This window comes from Equus quagga, chromosome 10 (assembly GCF_021613505.1).
Source record: "Equus quagga isolate Etosha38 chromosome 10, UCLA_HA_Equagga_1.0, whole genome shotgun sequence".
In the NCBI taxonomy this organism is placed as follows: Eukaryota; Metazoa; Chordata; class Mammalia; order Perissodactyla; family Equidae; genus Equus; species Equus quagga.
The window spans coordinates 108,951,819-108,970,005 of NC_060276.1; the positions used below are offsets into that span (position 1 = coordinate 108,951,819).

The 18,187-nt window shown below is 36.1% G+C and overlaps 1 protein-coding gene across 2 annotated transcripts in view; it reads left to right on the forward strand.

Moving 5' to 3' along the window:
* The window catches only part of SCML2 (Scm polycomb group protein like 2), a 92,905-nt gene that overhangs the window by 62,688 nt on the left and 12,030 nt on the right, over positions 1 to 18,187 (forward strand). For both annotated transcript variants that reach the window (XM_046672678.1, XM_046672676.1), the window contains 4 exons: positions 11,527 to 11,750; positions 14,833 to 14,953; positions 16,755 to 16,958; positions 17,669 to 17,851. In XM_046672678.1, coding sequence (XP_046528634.1) covers positions 11,527 to 11,750; positions 14,833 to 14,953; positions 16,755 to 16,958; positions 17,669 to 17,851 — 732 coding nt within the window. The remainder of the gene's footprint in view (positions 1 to 11,526; positions 11,751 to 14,832; positions 14,954 to 16,754; positions 16,959 to 17,668; positions 17,852 to 18,187) is intronic.

Genomic DNA, 18,187 nt, shown 5'->3' on the forward strand with positions numbered 1-18,187 from the left:
TTGTTGTTGAGCTGTGTGAGTTCTTTATATATTATGGAGATTAACCCCTTGTCAGATAAGTAACTTGTAAATATTTTTTCCCAATTAGTGGGCTGTTTTTTTATTTCAATCCTGTTTTCCCTTGCCTTGAAGAAGCTCTTTAGTCTGATGAAGTCCCATTTGTTTATTCTTTCTATTGTTTCCCTCGTCTGAGGAGTTATGGTGTCCGAAAAGATTCTTTTGAAACTGATGTCAAAGAGTGTACTGCCTATATTCTCTTCTAGAAGACTTATTGTTTCAGGCGTAATCTTTAGGTCTTTGATCCATTTTGAGTTTATTTTGGTGAATGGTGAAAAAGAATGGTCAGTTTTCATTCTTTTACATGTGGCTGTCCAGTTTTCCCAGAACCATTTGTTGAAGAGACTTTCTTTTCTCCCTTGTAGGCCCTCGGCTCCTTTGTCGAAGATTAGCTGTCAATAGATATGTGGTTTTATTTCTGGGCTTTCTATTCTGTTCCATTGATCTGTGCACCTGTTTTTGTACCAGTACCATGCTGTTTTGATTTCTGTAGCTTTGTAGTGTGTTTTGAAGTCAGGGATTGTGATGCCTCCTGCTTTGTTCTTCTTTCTCAGGATTGCTTTAGCAGTTCAGGGTCTTTTGTTGCCCCATATGAATTTTAGGATTCTTTGTTCAATTTCTGTAAAGAATGACATTGGAATTCTGATTGGGATAGTGTTGAATCTGTAGATTGCTTTAGGTAGTATGGACATTTTAACTATGTTTATTCCAATCCATGTGCATGGAATGTCTTTCCATCTCTTTATGTCGTCATTAATTTCTTTCAAGAACGTCTTGTAGTTTTCGTTGTATAGATCTTTCACTTCCTTGGTTAAATTTACCCCAAGGTATTTTATTCTTTTTGTTGTGATCGTGAATGGGATTGAGTTTTTGAGTTCTTTTTCTATTAGTTCATTGTTAGCGTATAGAAGTGCTACTGATTTATGTATGTTGATTTTATACCCTGCAACTTTGCTGTAGCTGTTGATTGTTTCTAATAGTTTTCCTATGGATTCTTGGGGTTTTCTATATATAAGATCATGTCATCTGCAAATAGCGAGAGTTTTACTTCTTCATTGCCTATTTGGATTCCTTTTATTTCTTTTTCCTGCCAAATTGCTCTGGCCAACACCTCCAGTACTGTGTTGAATAGGAGTGGTGAAAGTGGGCACCCTTGTCTTGTTCCTGTTCTGAGAGGGATGGCTTTCAGTTTTTGTCCGTTGAGTATGATGTTGGCTGTGGGTTTGTCATATATGGCCTTTATTATGTTGAGGTACTTTCCTTCTATACCCATTTTATTGAGGGTTTTTATCATAAATGGATGTTGGATCTTGTCGAAGGCTTTCTCTGCATCTATTGAGATGATCATGTGGTTTTTGTTTCTCATTTTGTTAATGTAGTATATCACGTTGATTGACTTGCTGATGTTGAACCATCCCTGTGTCCCTGGTATAAATCCCACTTGATCATGGGGTATAATCTTTTTGATGTATTGCTGTATTCGGTTTGCCAGAATTTTGTTGAGGATTTTTGCATCTATGTTCATCAGTCATATTGGCCTGTAGTTTTCCTTCTTTGTGTTGTCCTTGTCAGGTTTGGGGATCAGAGTGATGTTGGCTTCATAGAATGTGTTAGGGAGTGCTCCATCTTCCTCAATTTTCTGGAATAGTTTGGGAAGGATAGGTATTAAATCTTCTTTGAATGTTTAGTAGAATTCTCCAGAGAAGCCATCTGGTCCTGGACTCTTATTTTTGGGGAGGTTTTTGATTACTGTTTCTATTTTTTTTAGTTGTGATTGGTCTATTCAGATTCTCTATTTCTTCCTGATTCAGTTCGGGTAGGTTGTAAGAGTCTAGGAATTTATCCATTTCTTCTAGGTTGTTCAATTTGTTGGCATATAGTTTTTCATAGTATTCTCTTATGATCCCATGTATTTCTTTGGTATCCGTTGTGATTTCTCCTCTCTCATTTTTAATTTTATTTATTTGAGACTTCTCTTTTTTTCTTAGTGAGTCTGGCTAAGGGTTTGTTGATTTTGTTAATGTTTTCAAAGAACCAACTCTTTGTTTTATTGATCCTTTCTACTGTCTTTTGTTTCAATATCGTTTATTTCTGCTCTAATTTTTATTATTTCCCTCCTTCTACTGACTTTGGGCTTTGTTTGTTCTTCCTCTTCTAATTCTATTAGGTGTTGTTTGAGGTTGCTTATGTGAGATTGTTCTTATTTATTGAGGTGAGCCTGTATTGCAATGAATTTCCCTCTTAGGACTGCTTTTGCTGCATCCCAAATGAGTTGGTATGGTGTGTTTTCATTTTCATTTGTCTCCAGATAATATTTGATTTCTTCTTTAATTTCTTCAATAATCCATTGTTTGTTCAGTAGCATGTTGTTTAGTCTCCACATTTTTGCCCCTTTACCAGCTTTATTCTTGTAGTTGATTTCTAGTTTCATAACATTATGATCCGAAAAGATGCTCAATATTATTTCAACCCTCTTGAACTTATTGATGCTTGCTTTGTTTCCCAAGGTATGGTCTATCCTTGAGAATGTTCCATGCGTGCTTGAGAAGAATGTGTAACCTGCTGTTTTTGGATGAAGTGTTCTATATATATCTATTAAGTTCATCTGGTCTAATTTTTCATTTAATTCTATAATTTCCTTGTTGATTTTCTGTCTGGATGATCTATCCATTGGTGTTAATGGGGTGTTGAGGTCCCCTACTATTATTGTATTGTTGTTGATCTCTTGTTTTAGTTTTGTTAAAAGTTTCTTTACAAATTTTGGTGCTCCTGTGTTGGGTGCATATATATTTATAAGTGTTATGTCATCTTGGTGGAGTGTCCCTTTTATCATTATATACTGCCCCTCTTTGTCTTTCTTTATCTGTTTTGCTTTGAAGTCTACTTTGTCTGATATAAGTATGGCAACACCTGCTTTCTTTTGTTCATTATTAGCTTCGAGTATTGTCTTCCATCCCTTTACTCTGAGTCTGTATTTGTCTTTGGGCCTGAGCTGTGTTTCCTGGAGGCAGCATATTGTTGGATCTTGTTCTTTGATCCATCCTGCTACTCTGTGTCTTTTGATTGGAGAGTTCAATCCATTTACATTTAGAGTGATTATTGATACCTGTGGGCCTACTGCTGCCATTTTATCACTTGTCCTCTGGTTCTTTTGCATTTCCTTTGTTTCTCATCCCATGGTTTTTGGATTCCTAATTCAAATAGGTAAATTTCTGTATTGGCTTTCTTCTTATTTGTAATTTGTGTCTTTATTCTTGTTATTTGTTTAGCGGTTACCAGGTGGTTTGTATAAAACATCTCATAGATGAGATGGTCCATTTTCTGATAGCCTCTTATTTCCTTGAATTAAAACGTTCTATCCCTTTTCTCTTCCCCTTCTAGGTTGTTATTGTCAGATTTTTTTTATCTCTTCTTTCTTGTGTTGTGACGTTGTGGTTAAAATGATAGGATTATGTTTATTCTTGGTGTTTCCCTTCCTTTTATCTTTAATGTTTTATTTAACTTTTGCTAACCTATTCTGATGGAGAGCTGCTACTTTCTGTTATTGTCCTTCTACTTATCTCCTTTGCTCTTGGTTTTGTAACCCCTTTCGTTTTTTTGATTTTTCAAGTATGAGGGTTTTCCTGAGCATTTCTTGAAGAGGAGGTCTTGTGACAATGAACTCCCTTAAGTTTTGTTTATCTGGGAAAGTTTTTATTTCTACATCATATTTGAAGGATATTTTCGCTGGGTAGAGTATTCTTGACTGCAGGTTTTTGTCTTTCAGAGTTTTGAATATATCATTCCACTCTCTTCTAGCCTGTAAGGTATCTGCTGAGAAATCTGCTGATAGCCTTATGGGGGTTCCTTTGTAGGTTATTTTCTTCTGCCTGGCTGCCCTTAGTATTTTCTCTTTGTTGTTGACTTTTGCTAGCTTCACTACTATATGCCTTGGGGTTGGTCTTCTTACATTGATAAAGTTTGGAGATTATTGGCTTCTGTCACATGAAGTTCCATCTCTCTCCCCAGGTTTGGAAAGTTCTCAGGCATTATTTCTTTGAACAGGCTTTCTGCCCCCTTCTCCTCTTCTCCCTCTGGTATGCCTATAATCCTTATGTTGCATCTCCTAATTGAGTCGGATAATTCTCGGAGAGTTTCTTCATGTCTTTTTAGTCTTAGTTCTCTCTCCTCCTCTGCCTGCAGCCTTCATATATTCCTGTCCTCCAGATTGCTAATTCTGTCCTCCATATTATCGACCCTACTGTTCAGAGAGTCCAGATTTTTCTTAATCTCCTCCATTGTATTCTGCATTTCCAGTATTTCTGATTGATTCTTGTTTATAGTATCAAGCTCTTTTGTGACGTACCTCCTGAACTCGTTGAGTTGTCTATCTGTATTCTCTTTTAACTCGTTTGAGTTTTTTAATAATGGCTGTTTTGAAGTCATCGCCATTTAGGTTATAGATTCCATTGTCTTTGGGATTGTTTTCTGGGTATTTGTCATTTTCCTTCTGTTCTGGAGATTTAATATATTTTTTCATACTGCTTGATGGTGTAGATTTGTGCCTCCACATAGAGATATAGTTTAGTTACTGCTTCCACTTGTTTCTACTGGTGTGGGGGCGGGGAGAAGCTGTTTAGACTGCGCCAACCAGGAACCCTGTCAGCTGTTGCTAACTGGACCTGGGCCTCTCCTCGTCATAGTGGTCTTGTGGGGTCCCTCGTCAGCTGTGGGGGCAATCGCAAGGGGGCTTCAGGCTGCTGGTGCCTACTGTTGCAGACCACCTAGACGTGCTCCCTCCTTAGGGTCTGCAGCGATGATATGGGCTTTCCCAGCAGCCTGGAGCAGGATTACCTATATTCGCAGCTCTGTCACTGTCGGAGCCCACAAAATCTCACTTGTCCACTATAGGTCACAGCACAGCTATGGGTATCTTCTGCAGTCTGTTGTTAGCTCACGTAGCTATGCTACTTTTGCCTCAGGGCCTTCCAACCTTGTGATTGCCGGGTGGGGCCTTTCCACTAGTGCTGTGCAGAGGCTTTCGCTGAGGCTGCTCTGAGACTGTAGAGTTTCCCCCTGGGCCACGGAGCTGGGCCGCTGGAACTCCACCCAGCCGCAGTCCTCTTCCCCAGGATCTCCGGGAGCCCCTTGCCCTGTCTGGGGGACAGCCAGAGTCCGTGAGTTGGGTGGCAGCTGGCTGGCTGCTGCCCTGCCTGGGATTCTCCTCTTCCGGAGCCTCCCGGTGTTCTGAATGCTGGGTGGGGCCTCTCCACTAATGGCGAGTAGAGGCTTTCCCTGCTGCCGGTGCAGGACCCTGGAGTTTCCCCCTGGGCTTAGACGTAATCATGGGGGGTTTAGGTAGGGCTGTAGTCACCTGTTTCCACCGTCACTCCTCCGCTGTGCACACACTCCTTCCCTTGGTGCCTGGAGACGCTATGGGGGAGTCTGCTGGAAGAAAGCTGCTTGCAGGTAACTAGAGTGTTCGTGGGTCGGGGGTCAGAGAGTTTTCACCTATCTCCACCTCCTCCCAGAGGGAATTCCGTCTGCCTTCTCATGTATAGCAGCATAGGTCTCTCAGGCATCCTGAGATGCTACATGGATATACTTTGTTAACCGATGAATGTCCAATTAGTTGTAGATTCGAACGGGGAGAGACAAAGAAGACTACTCTCTCCGCCATCTTGGTGACGTCATCTCCAGAGCATCTATTTTTATATTAATTTCTGCCCTTGTTATCATATGGTTACATATATAGCATTGTCTATTTGAGGAGAAGGAAAACATCGATCTATCTACTTAAGGAGATAGGAATTTTATGTATACACAAATACTCACATGAAATAGGAACTATATGACTGGGACCATATTTATTTCTTCTGGATTTCCTAAATTGCCTAGACTTGTAAAAAGGGCACACTCGGTATTAAGTAAATAATGGATGGAAAATCTGGAGAACAGTAAGCAACCATATCTCTATTAAGTCTTTTTAGATCAAAAGCAAAATATGTATTAATTTGTATATCTTATCCATTTTAGTCCCCGTTTAAATCAGCCATGTGTAAGCTAAACCAGCACATGTGTGACAATAACTGGAAATAGGGAGTTGCTGTTCATTTCTAAGTGTATTTCCTTTTCCCTGGTAATTGTGTGTGCTGAACTGCCTTCACAGTTCAGAGAAGGCAAGCACTATCTTTCAATAATAAAGCATCTTCATGTGTCAACAAGAAAGTATTTTTAAGAAGTACTATTTGAAAATATTAAATAAGATTAAATCCCCAGGCATGGAAAGTTTTACCAGAGTGTTTTTGTCTATACTTGTCAATATTTTCTCCTTATAACTATGCCTCCACATCTAGTTTTTAAAAAACCCAAGGCTCCTCTGTCAGAGAGCGCCCATTGACTATCTGGTGAAATATCATCTAGGAATTCACAAGATTGTCTTTTGGGCCTTTTTAATAAATAAATAAATAAATAAAACACATGCACTTTGACTCAGGGGAATGAATTTAATAGCCTTTTTTGTTAGAGGAGAGAAAGCAAGGTGGCATATTACAAAAAGTATACACTTAGGAGGTAAAACTCACTTAGCCAAATGGGTAATTTTGGCTCAGTTACTTAACCTCACAGAGCCTAAATTTCCTCATGTATGAAGTGGGGAAACAATACCTACCTCATAGGACACTTGGGGGATTACATGTGATAATGGATATTGAAGTGCCCAGTGTGTAATGGGTAGACAGTAACTATTGGCATCTATCTTCTTTCTTTCTTCAATTCCTCCTGTTCCAGGTTTCCAGGCCTCCTCTTGATTTTATTTCCTGCCTTCTGATTGTTTCCCATTAATTTCTTTTGCATTTCCACAATTCAATAATTTCTCATCACCTGGACATTTTTCTTGTCTGAATGTTGTCAGTTCTATCTGAAGATAAGCTGAGGAACCAGATAAGTTTTGTGTTAGGTATTCACGTAAAAATTTTGTTGAAGATGATTAGCATATCCTTCTATATATTTCAAAGTGTGCTTTTTTCAAAAAGATTTTTACTCACTTTGTGACCACTGTGAACACATGGTTATAATGCTAATATATAGTTTTAACCTTATCATTTAAACAAATCTATTTTCTATTTGAAATAGTTTAATACTGAATAGAATTTCAGCATATATGGTGTATATATGTTATATGATTGTTCTTTGGAGGAGAGATAATAAATACATGTAATGTATAATGTAAGCCAGCCTTGGTGGTCTAATGGCTGAGATTAGGCGCTCTCACTGCTGAGGTCTGGGTTTGTTTCCTGGTCAGGGAACCACACTACCCATCTGTTGGTTGTCAAACAGTGGTGGCTGCATGTTGCTGTGATGCTGAAAGCTGTGCCACTAGTATTTCAAATACCAGCAGGGTCATGCATGGGGGACAGGTTTCAGTGGGGCCTCCAGACTAAGACACACTAGGAAGAAGGACCTGGCTACACACTTTTGAAAAAATTGGCCATGAAAACCCTATTAAGAGCCGTGGAGCATTGTCTCATAGAGCGCTGGAAGGTGAGAGGATGGCGCAAAAAGACTGGACAGGGTTCTGCTCGGCTGTGCACAGTGTCACTAAGAATTGGAATTGACTCGACAGAACTAGCAACAAATATATAATGTATATAGTTTAATTTTGATGTCTAATATATTTGAATGATTACTCTTTCCTCTTTAGTTAAATTAGTTTAAAAAGCATTTTGTTCTAGGAGCTGGGGATATGGAAGTAAACAAAACTGAGTCTTTGCCTTTGAAAAGCTTGCTTTCATGATGAAGTGTATTCAGAAATTGATAAACAATAATGTACACCCAAAATTACACAATGCTATAAACCATTATAATCCCAATGAAATTACTTGAAAAGAAATTTAAAAAATAAAAAAAGCTTGCTTTCTAAAGTGAAAAAATGTTTTTATACGTAAAATTTTTTATCATGCATTTTTCTTACTTTGCTTATACATATGTGTATACCATGCATCAAAGAGTTTTTATTGTAATAGAATATTTCAGGGGAATATTTGAAGCTATAACTCAAATACTTGTTTCCCAGGATTTATTAATTTCAAGTGTGAAATTTTCAAATGCCAAAATTCTTAGATTAGATACTGATTTTATTACATTTGCCATGTTCTGCGAAGTTACTATTTTATTTGTTATAAGTTAATTATTGTATATAGAATATACTCATTTTGGAGGTATAACATTGGCTTACAGATTGAAAAAATTTTTCATTCATTTAGTAAATATTTTTTTGAGGACCTTCTATGACTCCTAGGTTTTGTTTTAAAGCAATCTGGCACAAGAATTTAAACTTAGGTCCAGAGCCCAATCTATTTCCTTTTCTTCATGCCATGTATTCAGAGGTGGGGACCAGACCTGTGGAGATAAACAGATTTGTCAACAGAATGGGGATTTATTTGGATTTAGTAACAAGGAAGAGCTGATTAGTGACCTAAGAAAGAATTTCGTTAAAATATGTTTGGGAGAAGAAAAGCTTATTACAGGGGGCTAAGGAAACATGGAATAAAGAAATTGAAGAATCAAGTATAGATGGTGATTCTTGGTATTTTGGTAGTGAGTAGAAGGATTAATGCAAGGGTTTGAAAGTATGCCAGAAACTAGGGGAGGTAACTTCAAAATGAGGGCTATTTGAGGCTTGTAAGAGAGACCAAGGAGCTGCGGATCAAGTGATTAAGTACCATGAAGAGAGAGGAGATCACTGAAACTGTAATGTCCCAGAAGAACCAAAAAAGATAGTTATTAGGACATAAGTAAAAGAGGATTAGACTTAGAAGAGTAGAGAGAAAAGTTCATTTGTTACAAAAGGAAGAGATGAGAATGAATGAAAATAAAAGTATTTTAAGATGGAGAAATGGGATGGTTATGGTCACTCCCAAAAGATAGCCTTTAATCTTCTTATAACATAGAAGGTAGGGTCATTTGCTGAATGAATAGAGTGAGAGGGAGATGGGAACTTAAGCAGGGGAAAATGTTCTGCCATGGATGCATACTTTGGAAATCAGTGAGTTGCAGTAATGACACCCCAGTTGAGGTTAGTGTAGATTTTATAGCGATCAGTAATAGACTAGGGGGCCAACTCCGTGGCCGGGTGGTTAAGTTCGCGTGCTCCTCTGTGGCCGCTCAGGGTTTCACCAGTTCGAATCCTGGGCGCAGACATGGCACCGCTCATCAAGCTGTGCTGAGGCGGCATCCCACATGCCACAACTAGACGGACCCACAACTAAAAATACACAACTATGTACCTGGGGGGCTTTGGGGAGAAAAAGGAAAAACAAATAAATAAAATCTTTACAAAAATTTAAAAAGTTAAAAAAAAAATAGCGTAATGTTCTATAGCAGGAGTTGGCAAACTACAACCTGAGGGCCACATCCAGCCCATGTAGCCTGGGAGCTAAGAATGGTTTTCATATTCATAAAGAGTTTTAAAAAACACAAAGACGAATGTGTGACAGAGACCATGTGTGGCCTTCAAAGCTTAAAATTTTTCTTCTCTGGCCCCTTACAGAAAAAAATTGCTGACCCTTGTTCTATGGCTCAGGACCAGAGAAAGCAAATGATAGTGTACTCACAGGTGGGAGCTTATATGCTGGACATGATCAAAGATCAAGAGGTGATATAGTAAGGGATACTAGTTAGAGAAGTGTTGAAGGTGGACAGTTGGGTGCAGGTTGATAGGAGTAAAGTAAAGCCAGAAGAAAGCTAATAAATTGGATGAAAATGGAGAAGGCTTGTGGATAGATATCATAACAAGAATGAAAAGCATAGTTAGTTGGTATGAAGCAAGGAAGTGGAGATAGAGAAAGGGGGCACAGTTGGTTATCTTGGAGATAGAAGAATTTCAGAAATTGCTAAGTATAACCATTTTAGAGAGGAGCTGAAGATGAGGTCAGGATGATGAAGCATCAGAAGTATGATAGTTAAATTTCTGAAGATGATGACAGGGAGACTGTGTAAGAAGAAATAATGTGAATTAGGTTACTGGAGTTATTGAAGAAAGTGGAAGTGAGTGTGGAGTATGAGATAGATGATGATAAAGAGATAGGAAGAGACTGGTGTAAGTAGGTGAATTATTATAAATAAGGGGGGAAAGTGATGGTGGCAATTCAGTGGTCTTCCGTTTGCCCTGGCAGCTGAGAGAAGGCTGTTCCCTCCTCTTGGGTTGGTAAGTGATAGAAGGTAGATGAAAAGGCTTCGGGGAAGATGTGGTATTTTCCATCAAAGGTCAGATTTCTACCTAGTCTTTGAGTATAGGGGGAGTGAAGCAGTAGATTGGTTTCAAGTTGTAAAATGAAGTCCTCAAAGTAAAAGCTGATTTTTGCATAGATGTATAAATGTTTTCCTTATACAGCTCTTCCTGTAAGGACTTTTTGTTTGACATTAGTACTTCTTACTGTGCGAATTTCACTATTTTATAATAATAAAACTATTAAGGGATTAATACTAAAAATCTCTCTTTTTTTACTTAACTGTGACAGGTAAACCTTCATTTGAAATATTAATACTGTCTAGATTGGGCTACCAAGTAACTAGTAAATACCAATCACTTAGGCGTGATAGTGGTCCTTCCATGACAACATTATTGTAGAGTCTATATTGTAGTATATGAACCTTTATTATTAGACATACATATAGGAACTTAATATGCTTTAGCCGTTAAAGATCAAGTGCAGCATAGGGAGGCCGGCCCTGTGGCCAAGTGGTTAAGTTTGCAGGCTCCACTTCAGCGCCAAGGGTTTCTCTGGTTCGGATCCTGGGCGCGTGCGTGGCACAGCTCATCAGGCCATGCTGAGGCAGTGTCCCACATAGCATGACCAGAAGGACTTACAGCTAGAATATACAAGTATGTACTGGGGGACGGGGCTTTGGGGAGAAGAAGAAGAAAAAAAAGAAGATTGGCAACAGCTGTTAGCTCAGGTGCCAATCTTAAAAAAAAAATTCTTAAAAAAGCACAACTTGAAAATATCTTAAAAAAAAAACAAAAAATCAAGTGCAGCGGATTTCCCTGGCCTCTGAAAAATGAAGCAGGAGCCGTCAGTATCTGCTTTGCTATGTTTTCCTATATTAATGGTCAAAATGATTCCTGCATATGGCACAATTAGTATTTTCTGAAGGAAAAACTGTTTTCTGTGCTAAGGACTAAACATGTGAGAAGCAGACAAAAGGTAAATTGCTAGAAATTTTCACTATGCTAAGTGTGAAGTTACTGGTTCCTCATTAAAAAAAAAGCCTCTCTATTTTTTCTGGAGAATTACACTATTTCCCGATAGTCTGAAATCTTAAATACCTAAAACTTCATTTTAAATGCTACCTTTATTGTAAGTGGTTTTCAATGAGTAGGCTTTGGAATGTTTTTAAAGATTGAGTTAAATTTCTTTTGAGTCATAAGACAATACCTTAATTATGTGATTTACTTAATTTTATTTTTGTTGTTTTTTTTTTTCTCAGTTCCCATTACAAAGAATATAGCAAAACCAAAAACACAGCCTTCCCCTTCTGAAGCAGCCCAGAGTTCAATGCAGTCTCCACAGAAAACTGCTGTAATCTTACCAACACAGCAGATCAAGAAATCAGGTCGTACTAAACCACCTGGACATACTTCAGTCCCCAAGAAGGGAAGTTCTGTTAAAAATCTCACACCAAGGAAAAAAGGCCCAAATTCAGGAAGAAAGGTTAGTTGTATCTCCTACTGATTTGTATTATAGGTCTCTGTAGTGCCTTATTATTTATAACATACAGCTTAGGATTTACTAAGAGTATGATGAGGCCTTTTAGGAATGTACTAAGAAGAGTATATTAGGCTCTTTAAAGCCTACATAGCCATCGAAATTGGTATTTCTTTTCTTGGGTAAACTTAAAACTCTGAATAGTGTTTAGCGTCGTCAGAACCACATTGGAAGTAGTACTGTGTGGGTGTATTTATGTTCAGGCCAGTTTATTTAAAACTCAGTAGACTTTAAAAATCAATGCGAAATGAATTTTTCTGTACATAAATTATACCTCAATAAACTTGGGAGAAAGGGGAATCAGTGTGAAAATTCAGTGATGCTAGAGTCACATCCTACCTAACTGACTTCCCCAAAGAAAACAACTCTAAAACCTGGAAACTATAGAAAAAGTAGCTACCTGAAGACACTGGAGAGTGAATGGAAGCAGGCAGACTCTGGTGGTGGGGAGTGCACCAGGAGGGAGGGGTGTTATACAAAATTCTATATCTGGCAAAAATACTCCTCAAGAATGAAGGTGAACATTTTCAGATAAAAGCATACTAAGAGAATTCGTCACTGGCAGACAAGCACTATAAGAAATGCTGAAGGAAGTTTATCTCTGGGTAAATGCAAGTGACTTTTTTTTTTGCCTTTTTCCTCTTAATTTCTTTATAATAATGTGACTATTTAAAGCAATAATTATAGTCTTGGGGAGTTTATAACATATGTAGATGTAATACCTAAAACAGTTATAAAGGCTTGGGTGGGGATATGGATTTGTATCATTGCAAGGGTTCAACATTTTATGTTAAGTAGTACAATATTAACTTTATGTGGATTGTACATTGTAATCCCCAGGGCATAACGTAAAAACACAACTGCAAGGAAGTATAGCTAAAAAGCCAGTAGGAAAATTAAAATGGAATTCTAAGGGATATTCAGGTAGTCCAAAAAATAGACAGGAAAGGAGGAAGAGAAGAACAAAATACAGAGAAGACAAACAGAAAATAAATAATAAAATGGTAGACCCAGGCCCAAACATATTAATAATTACTTTAAAAGTTAGTGGACTAAGCTCTCCAATTACAAGACAGATTATTAAAATGGATTTTTAAAAAGACTCAAATATATCCTGTCTACAAGAGATACGCTCTACATTTAAAGACACAGAGTCTTCCTAGATCTATTAGAACTGAATTAAATTTCAGCAGTATTACTTTAAACATTTCTGCGTTCAGCCATCTGATATCAATATATGAAACACTTCTGTTTTGTTTCAACTAATGTTTGCAATATGGAGCAAAATGACAGTACCCTTTGATTTAAAAATACTTATATTAATACTGATATTTTTATTAAAAAGCATTCAAAATTTATAAAATAAAAATCAAAAGTCAATAAAACTGAATATATTTCAAATATAAAATCATAAACATTGAAAAAATAAAATATGCACATTATTCTAATGTGAATCGTTAGCAGATGGAATTTTTCAAATTAAAAATAAATTACCTAAAATTAAGAAAAGTTAATGAAATTTAAAGGAAAATAATATTTTAAATACATTTTAAAAATTAAAATGTATCGAGGGTGTCATTGATGTACATGTTTAATGCATATTTTCCAGCTACTGAAAAAAGTCTTTGTGATAAGTTGGTATAATGGTGAAGATATAAGATAACTCCAAAAAGTTTCTCTTGATTCTTCTATTTTCAAATAATTCCAATGCTAACTTGACAACTTTGAAGAGATTGTTTTGAAAATGATGTTTATATGGTGGTAAGGAGGGGCAAGGGGCAGATACTGTAATTTTTTTGTAAGAAACTATTTTTTGTTTCAAAGGAACCATTTTAATTCACCTTTATCTTCTCCAGCTTCCTTATTTCATCATGAAAAGATGAAGATTCTCATGCAGTTACCTATATCCCTGTTTCAATACTGCCATGTCATAGTTTAGTTATTGAGAAAGTCTTTGAAGTAGAGTAAGAATTATTCTTGCAATAGACTCTTTCTTCTGTCAACTATTTTCTTCCTCCCCTTAAGGATTCTAGAGGTATAGGAGCACATTTTCCAAATAAATGTACCTTTATTCAATTTACAATGTTAATGCAAACATACTATCTTGGTATGTCTTAAGTCAAAGGATTCGGATTTCAGATTTTTTAACTACTGAAAGAATGAGAACATATCAACACAGTGTTTGTAATTCAGTACTTTAAAAAAATATGATTTACTAGAATACTATGAACTCAAATGACAGTCATTAATTTAAACTAATAAAGAAAAACCCAACAACGTTGAATGTTATCTTATTTTTTCTTCCTTTGTCCCTGCCTTTTAAATATCCTCTGTTATTACCTTTTCTAGGTGCAAGAGCCCCTTCTCTGATATTTGTGAGCTGTGTTTGCACGTTACTCCAAGAAAACCCCAAGAGTTGACCTAAAATAAACAAAATATTAGTGATGGTTAACGATGTCCAGAAGACATTTGGTTCTTATATACAATAAGCATAATTTTGTATGGACTTTAGCAAGCTACTTGTAATTTGGTCAAAAATATCATATGTAATATGGAGAAATGCTGGTTAGATACAGTAAAAACCGGATGAGTGACTGCTTTCTAAAGACCAACTCTGTCCTCTGCCTTTTTGAGGTTGCCTACCCCAATTTGATGTGTTGCTCGATTAGGTTTACAGACTTTTCTTTAGCGATGTGAAAACACTTCTCTTACAGGGAACCTCAAAAAAATAAAACAAGTTTTATGATAAGAGTGAACTATTTTGGCTAAGGTGTGACCAATTGGAGCAGGGCTAGTGCTGGGAATCCCAGCCTCTTGGTCTCTTCCTCTCCCACTTGTCCCCTCATGGGCCCCTCTGAGGAGCACAGTTTGGAAAGTACTGTAGTTCATGACAGACACAGGGTTTCCACTCCTGAGGATTTCTGACAACTGATCATTTGTGAACCAGTGATGCCAATAATTTTCTGACCTCCTCATCTAGGAATTTTTTTAAAGGGTAATGTATACTTGTGTTCTTTTTTTTTAACAGGAAAAATGTTTTCCTGTGGTGTGTTCCACATCTTCAGCTTCTATAAGTTTTTTGACCAGAAACCGTGGCCTTTCATATAAGGATACCACTCCTGGGACATCTAAAATAGTGATGTCTACAGGTAAATTAGTACTTTTAAAAGAGTATAAAATTACTAATCTTTTATTCTGTATTATTTTCAGTGACTTTGAAGTCCTGAAAATAAAATAAGAGGAAAAAGATCGTTATAAACATTTAGTATTTTTTATATTAAAGTATTTTGAAATTCTGGTTGTTCATTTTGATGTTAAGGAAAAATAGTCTGTTTAAATACATGAATCACTTGAAAATTCAGTACCCTTAAAGTATTTTATTCATCTTAGTAAGATTTATAAAATTTACATTATTGTCAAATCTATTCATGTTTTCCTTTTATCTCATTTTACAGTTTGTCTCTTTGTCATGTATATATTTTTAGAGCTACCTCAAACCTTTTTTTAATGCCTTTTTAAAGCCTTGACAAATTCTTGCCTCTCAAGGGGCATGATAACTTTAAATTGTTCTCTGCTATGTGAAGAGTATGAAATGACACAGACCCAGACTAATCAATCCATTTTGTCATCTCCTGCACATTTCCTCATTCCTTTTCTATTTTTTAAACAATGTTCTATTACTTCCTCTTCTAGATCCTTAGTTATCTCCCTTATACTCTTCTGTTTCCTGGACTTCTTCCCCTAGTTGTTCTTCCCCGACTAAAAAGAAATTTTAATTTAGTTTTTTGAAATAGAAATCACTTTAAATGATTACTGTAACATACCTCATTTTGTCAGTTTATTATTTCTGATTTTTAGTCCATTAGCAGGAGAAACTAGCTAAATGAATATAATGCTAAGGAGGTATAACATTGAAATCCTTGTTTAGCTTCATTTGTGTTCAGTACAACTTTGTCCATGCTGTCAGCACCATAGGGTTAAGTTTTTAATAGCCGTTTCATTTCTGTGACAGAGTCCACCCTTCCTCTGGCTCTTACCACAAAGTTGAATATCATATATTTTAACATAATGAAAGTGAGAATAGTGAGTTTTTATTGTCCTAAATATAGATTGTGAATATATGAAAATTTTCCAATATAAATTAAATAATGGATAAAAATAATGTATTTGTTGATTTGGGGGGCAGTATATTTTATGTTTGGTAATAATGTACCCTCATATGTTACATTGTATGTTGATTTGTATTTGTTGATTCTCAATGAAGAAGTCTTATGGAAACTTGACATTTGTGTGATTATAGATGATTTTCTTCTAAGTCATATGCTCTTATACTAAGGAAAGTGTTGATTTTGAAATTTTCAGGGAACCTTGGCATGTGTATATAAAGAACATTTTTATTTTCTTAAAATTATTGGAAAAATTTCTCTAGATTGTGAGACCTTACTGTGACATATATCTTAAATTATTTGGTTACCTTAGAAAATATAGTGAAGGTGCAATATTGGTGATTTAAAATAAATTCAATCCATAAAGGAGTGTAGTAGCATGACCAGTTTTGAAAGAAAGTTCTTATACTATTTATATAGTTAAAAAGCAAGAATATTTACTTATCTTTATATCATTTTGTCTAATGTGGGAATGTGGGAAAGAATTGTTTTGTGATGCTACTAAAACTTCTATAGTTTTATTATAGTCAGTTTGGGCAAAATTCTAGAAAACTGAATAAGCATTTGTATTATTTCTTTCCAGGTTTAATATCTTTACACAAATGTGAAAATAGATTTACATACCTATTTTTAGGTAGCAGAAATGATTATTGGTATTAACTATATTTAGATTCTCTTTGAGTGAAGTGTGGGTAGTGGGATATAATAATTGATTGTGTAATGTTTGTGTTTCTTTTAACCGATCTCATTGTTTGTTATATCTGTGTACACATTTTTCTTCAAGTGTGTGTCTATGTAAACAAACATGGAAACTCTGGCCCTCACCTGGATCAAAAGAAAATCCAGCAGCTGCCTGACCACTTTGGCCCGGGCCCTGTGAATGTGGTGCTCCGGCGGACCGTGCAGGCCTGTGTGGATTGTGCCTTTCAAAGTAAGACTGTTTTTGGATTCCTTAAGCCAGATCATCGTGGAGGAGAAGTGATAACTGGTATGCTCATCTAATCCTTTATTCAGCTTTCTTTCCAAATTTGATTTTAGGTTTTGAGAACTCGGCAAGGATTTTATATAATACAGATTATTTTGTAATATTTAATCCTTTATTATATTAAAAGATTTATAATATTGCTATAATAGAATATTTTTAATTATTATGTATTTATAGACTTTTATCCCTGGTTTGGAAAGTTTAACTTAGTTTCAAAATAGATAAATAATGTCAGAGTAATACTGTAAATTGAGGTAAAATGTACAGCTCTTTCCTTTTACATGCTCTATTAAGCTTACTATAGACAAAGTACCTTGGTTGATAATATATTTTAATTTTTTTAGAAAACAGACTGATGCTCTAAATAAAAGTATGACTCAAGAAGTGATTAAGAGATAAGATACAGCTGGCTTTCATGATTATATGATCAGATGCTACAACATTTGTACCCATGAAATGTTTGGAATAGCAGGAAGTGTTACTGATCAGTGGGTTTCTGTTGTTGTTGTTGTTTACTTTATGAATGCTTTTATCAGTACAAGCTATTGTGTTTGAATGAGAGGAAGTTTTATAATTAAAGATTGTTTCTTTATAAATTACAAAAACCGCAAATCAGACTTATGATACATTTCCTAAATTGATGGCTTTTTTGTTGATGTTGTAGTTCCCATCTTTCTATGATGTGACTTTGGCATCTTTTTCTCCCCCAATAGCCTCCTTTGATGGGGAAACTCATTCCATCCAGCTCCCTCCAGTGAACAGTGCATCATTTGCTCTTCGCTTTCTGGAGACCTTGTGCCACAGCCTGCAGTGTGAGAATCTTTTGAGTAGCCAGCCTTTTAGCTCTTACAGAGGTAATACTAGTACTCCTGCAGAGGGTGATAAAAATAAACCAGGTGAGAGAAAATATAAAATTCTATACCATGCTTCTATTTTATATTACATTTTATAATTAACTTGAGAATCTTGTGTAATTCAGTTTTTCCTTGTGTCCTCCTCAAAGTAAACTTATTAGCCCCAGTGAACTAATTAGACATGTATAAGATATAGTTTTTGTGCATTTAAAGTGGGAAAGTAATTTCTTGTTGTATTCATAATGATCTTGAGGGTCAAAACCTGAAAGATATCTCATTGTGGTTTGATTTGCATTTCCCTAATAGCTGATGTTGTTGAGCATCTTTTCATGTGCTTATTGGTTATTTGTATATCCTCTTTGGAGGAATGTCTGTTCA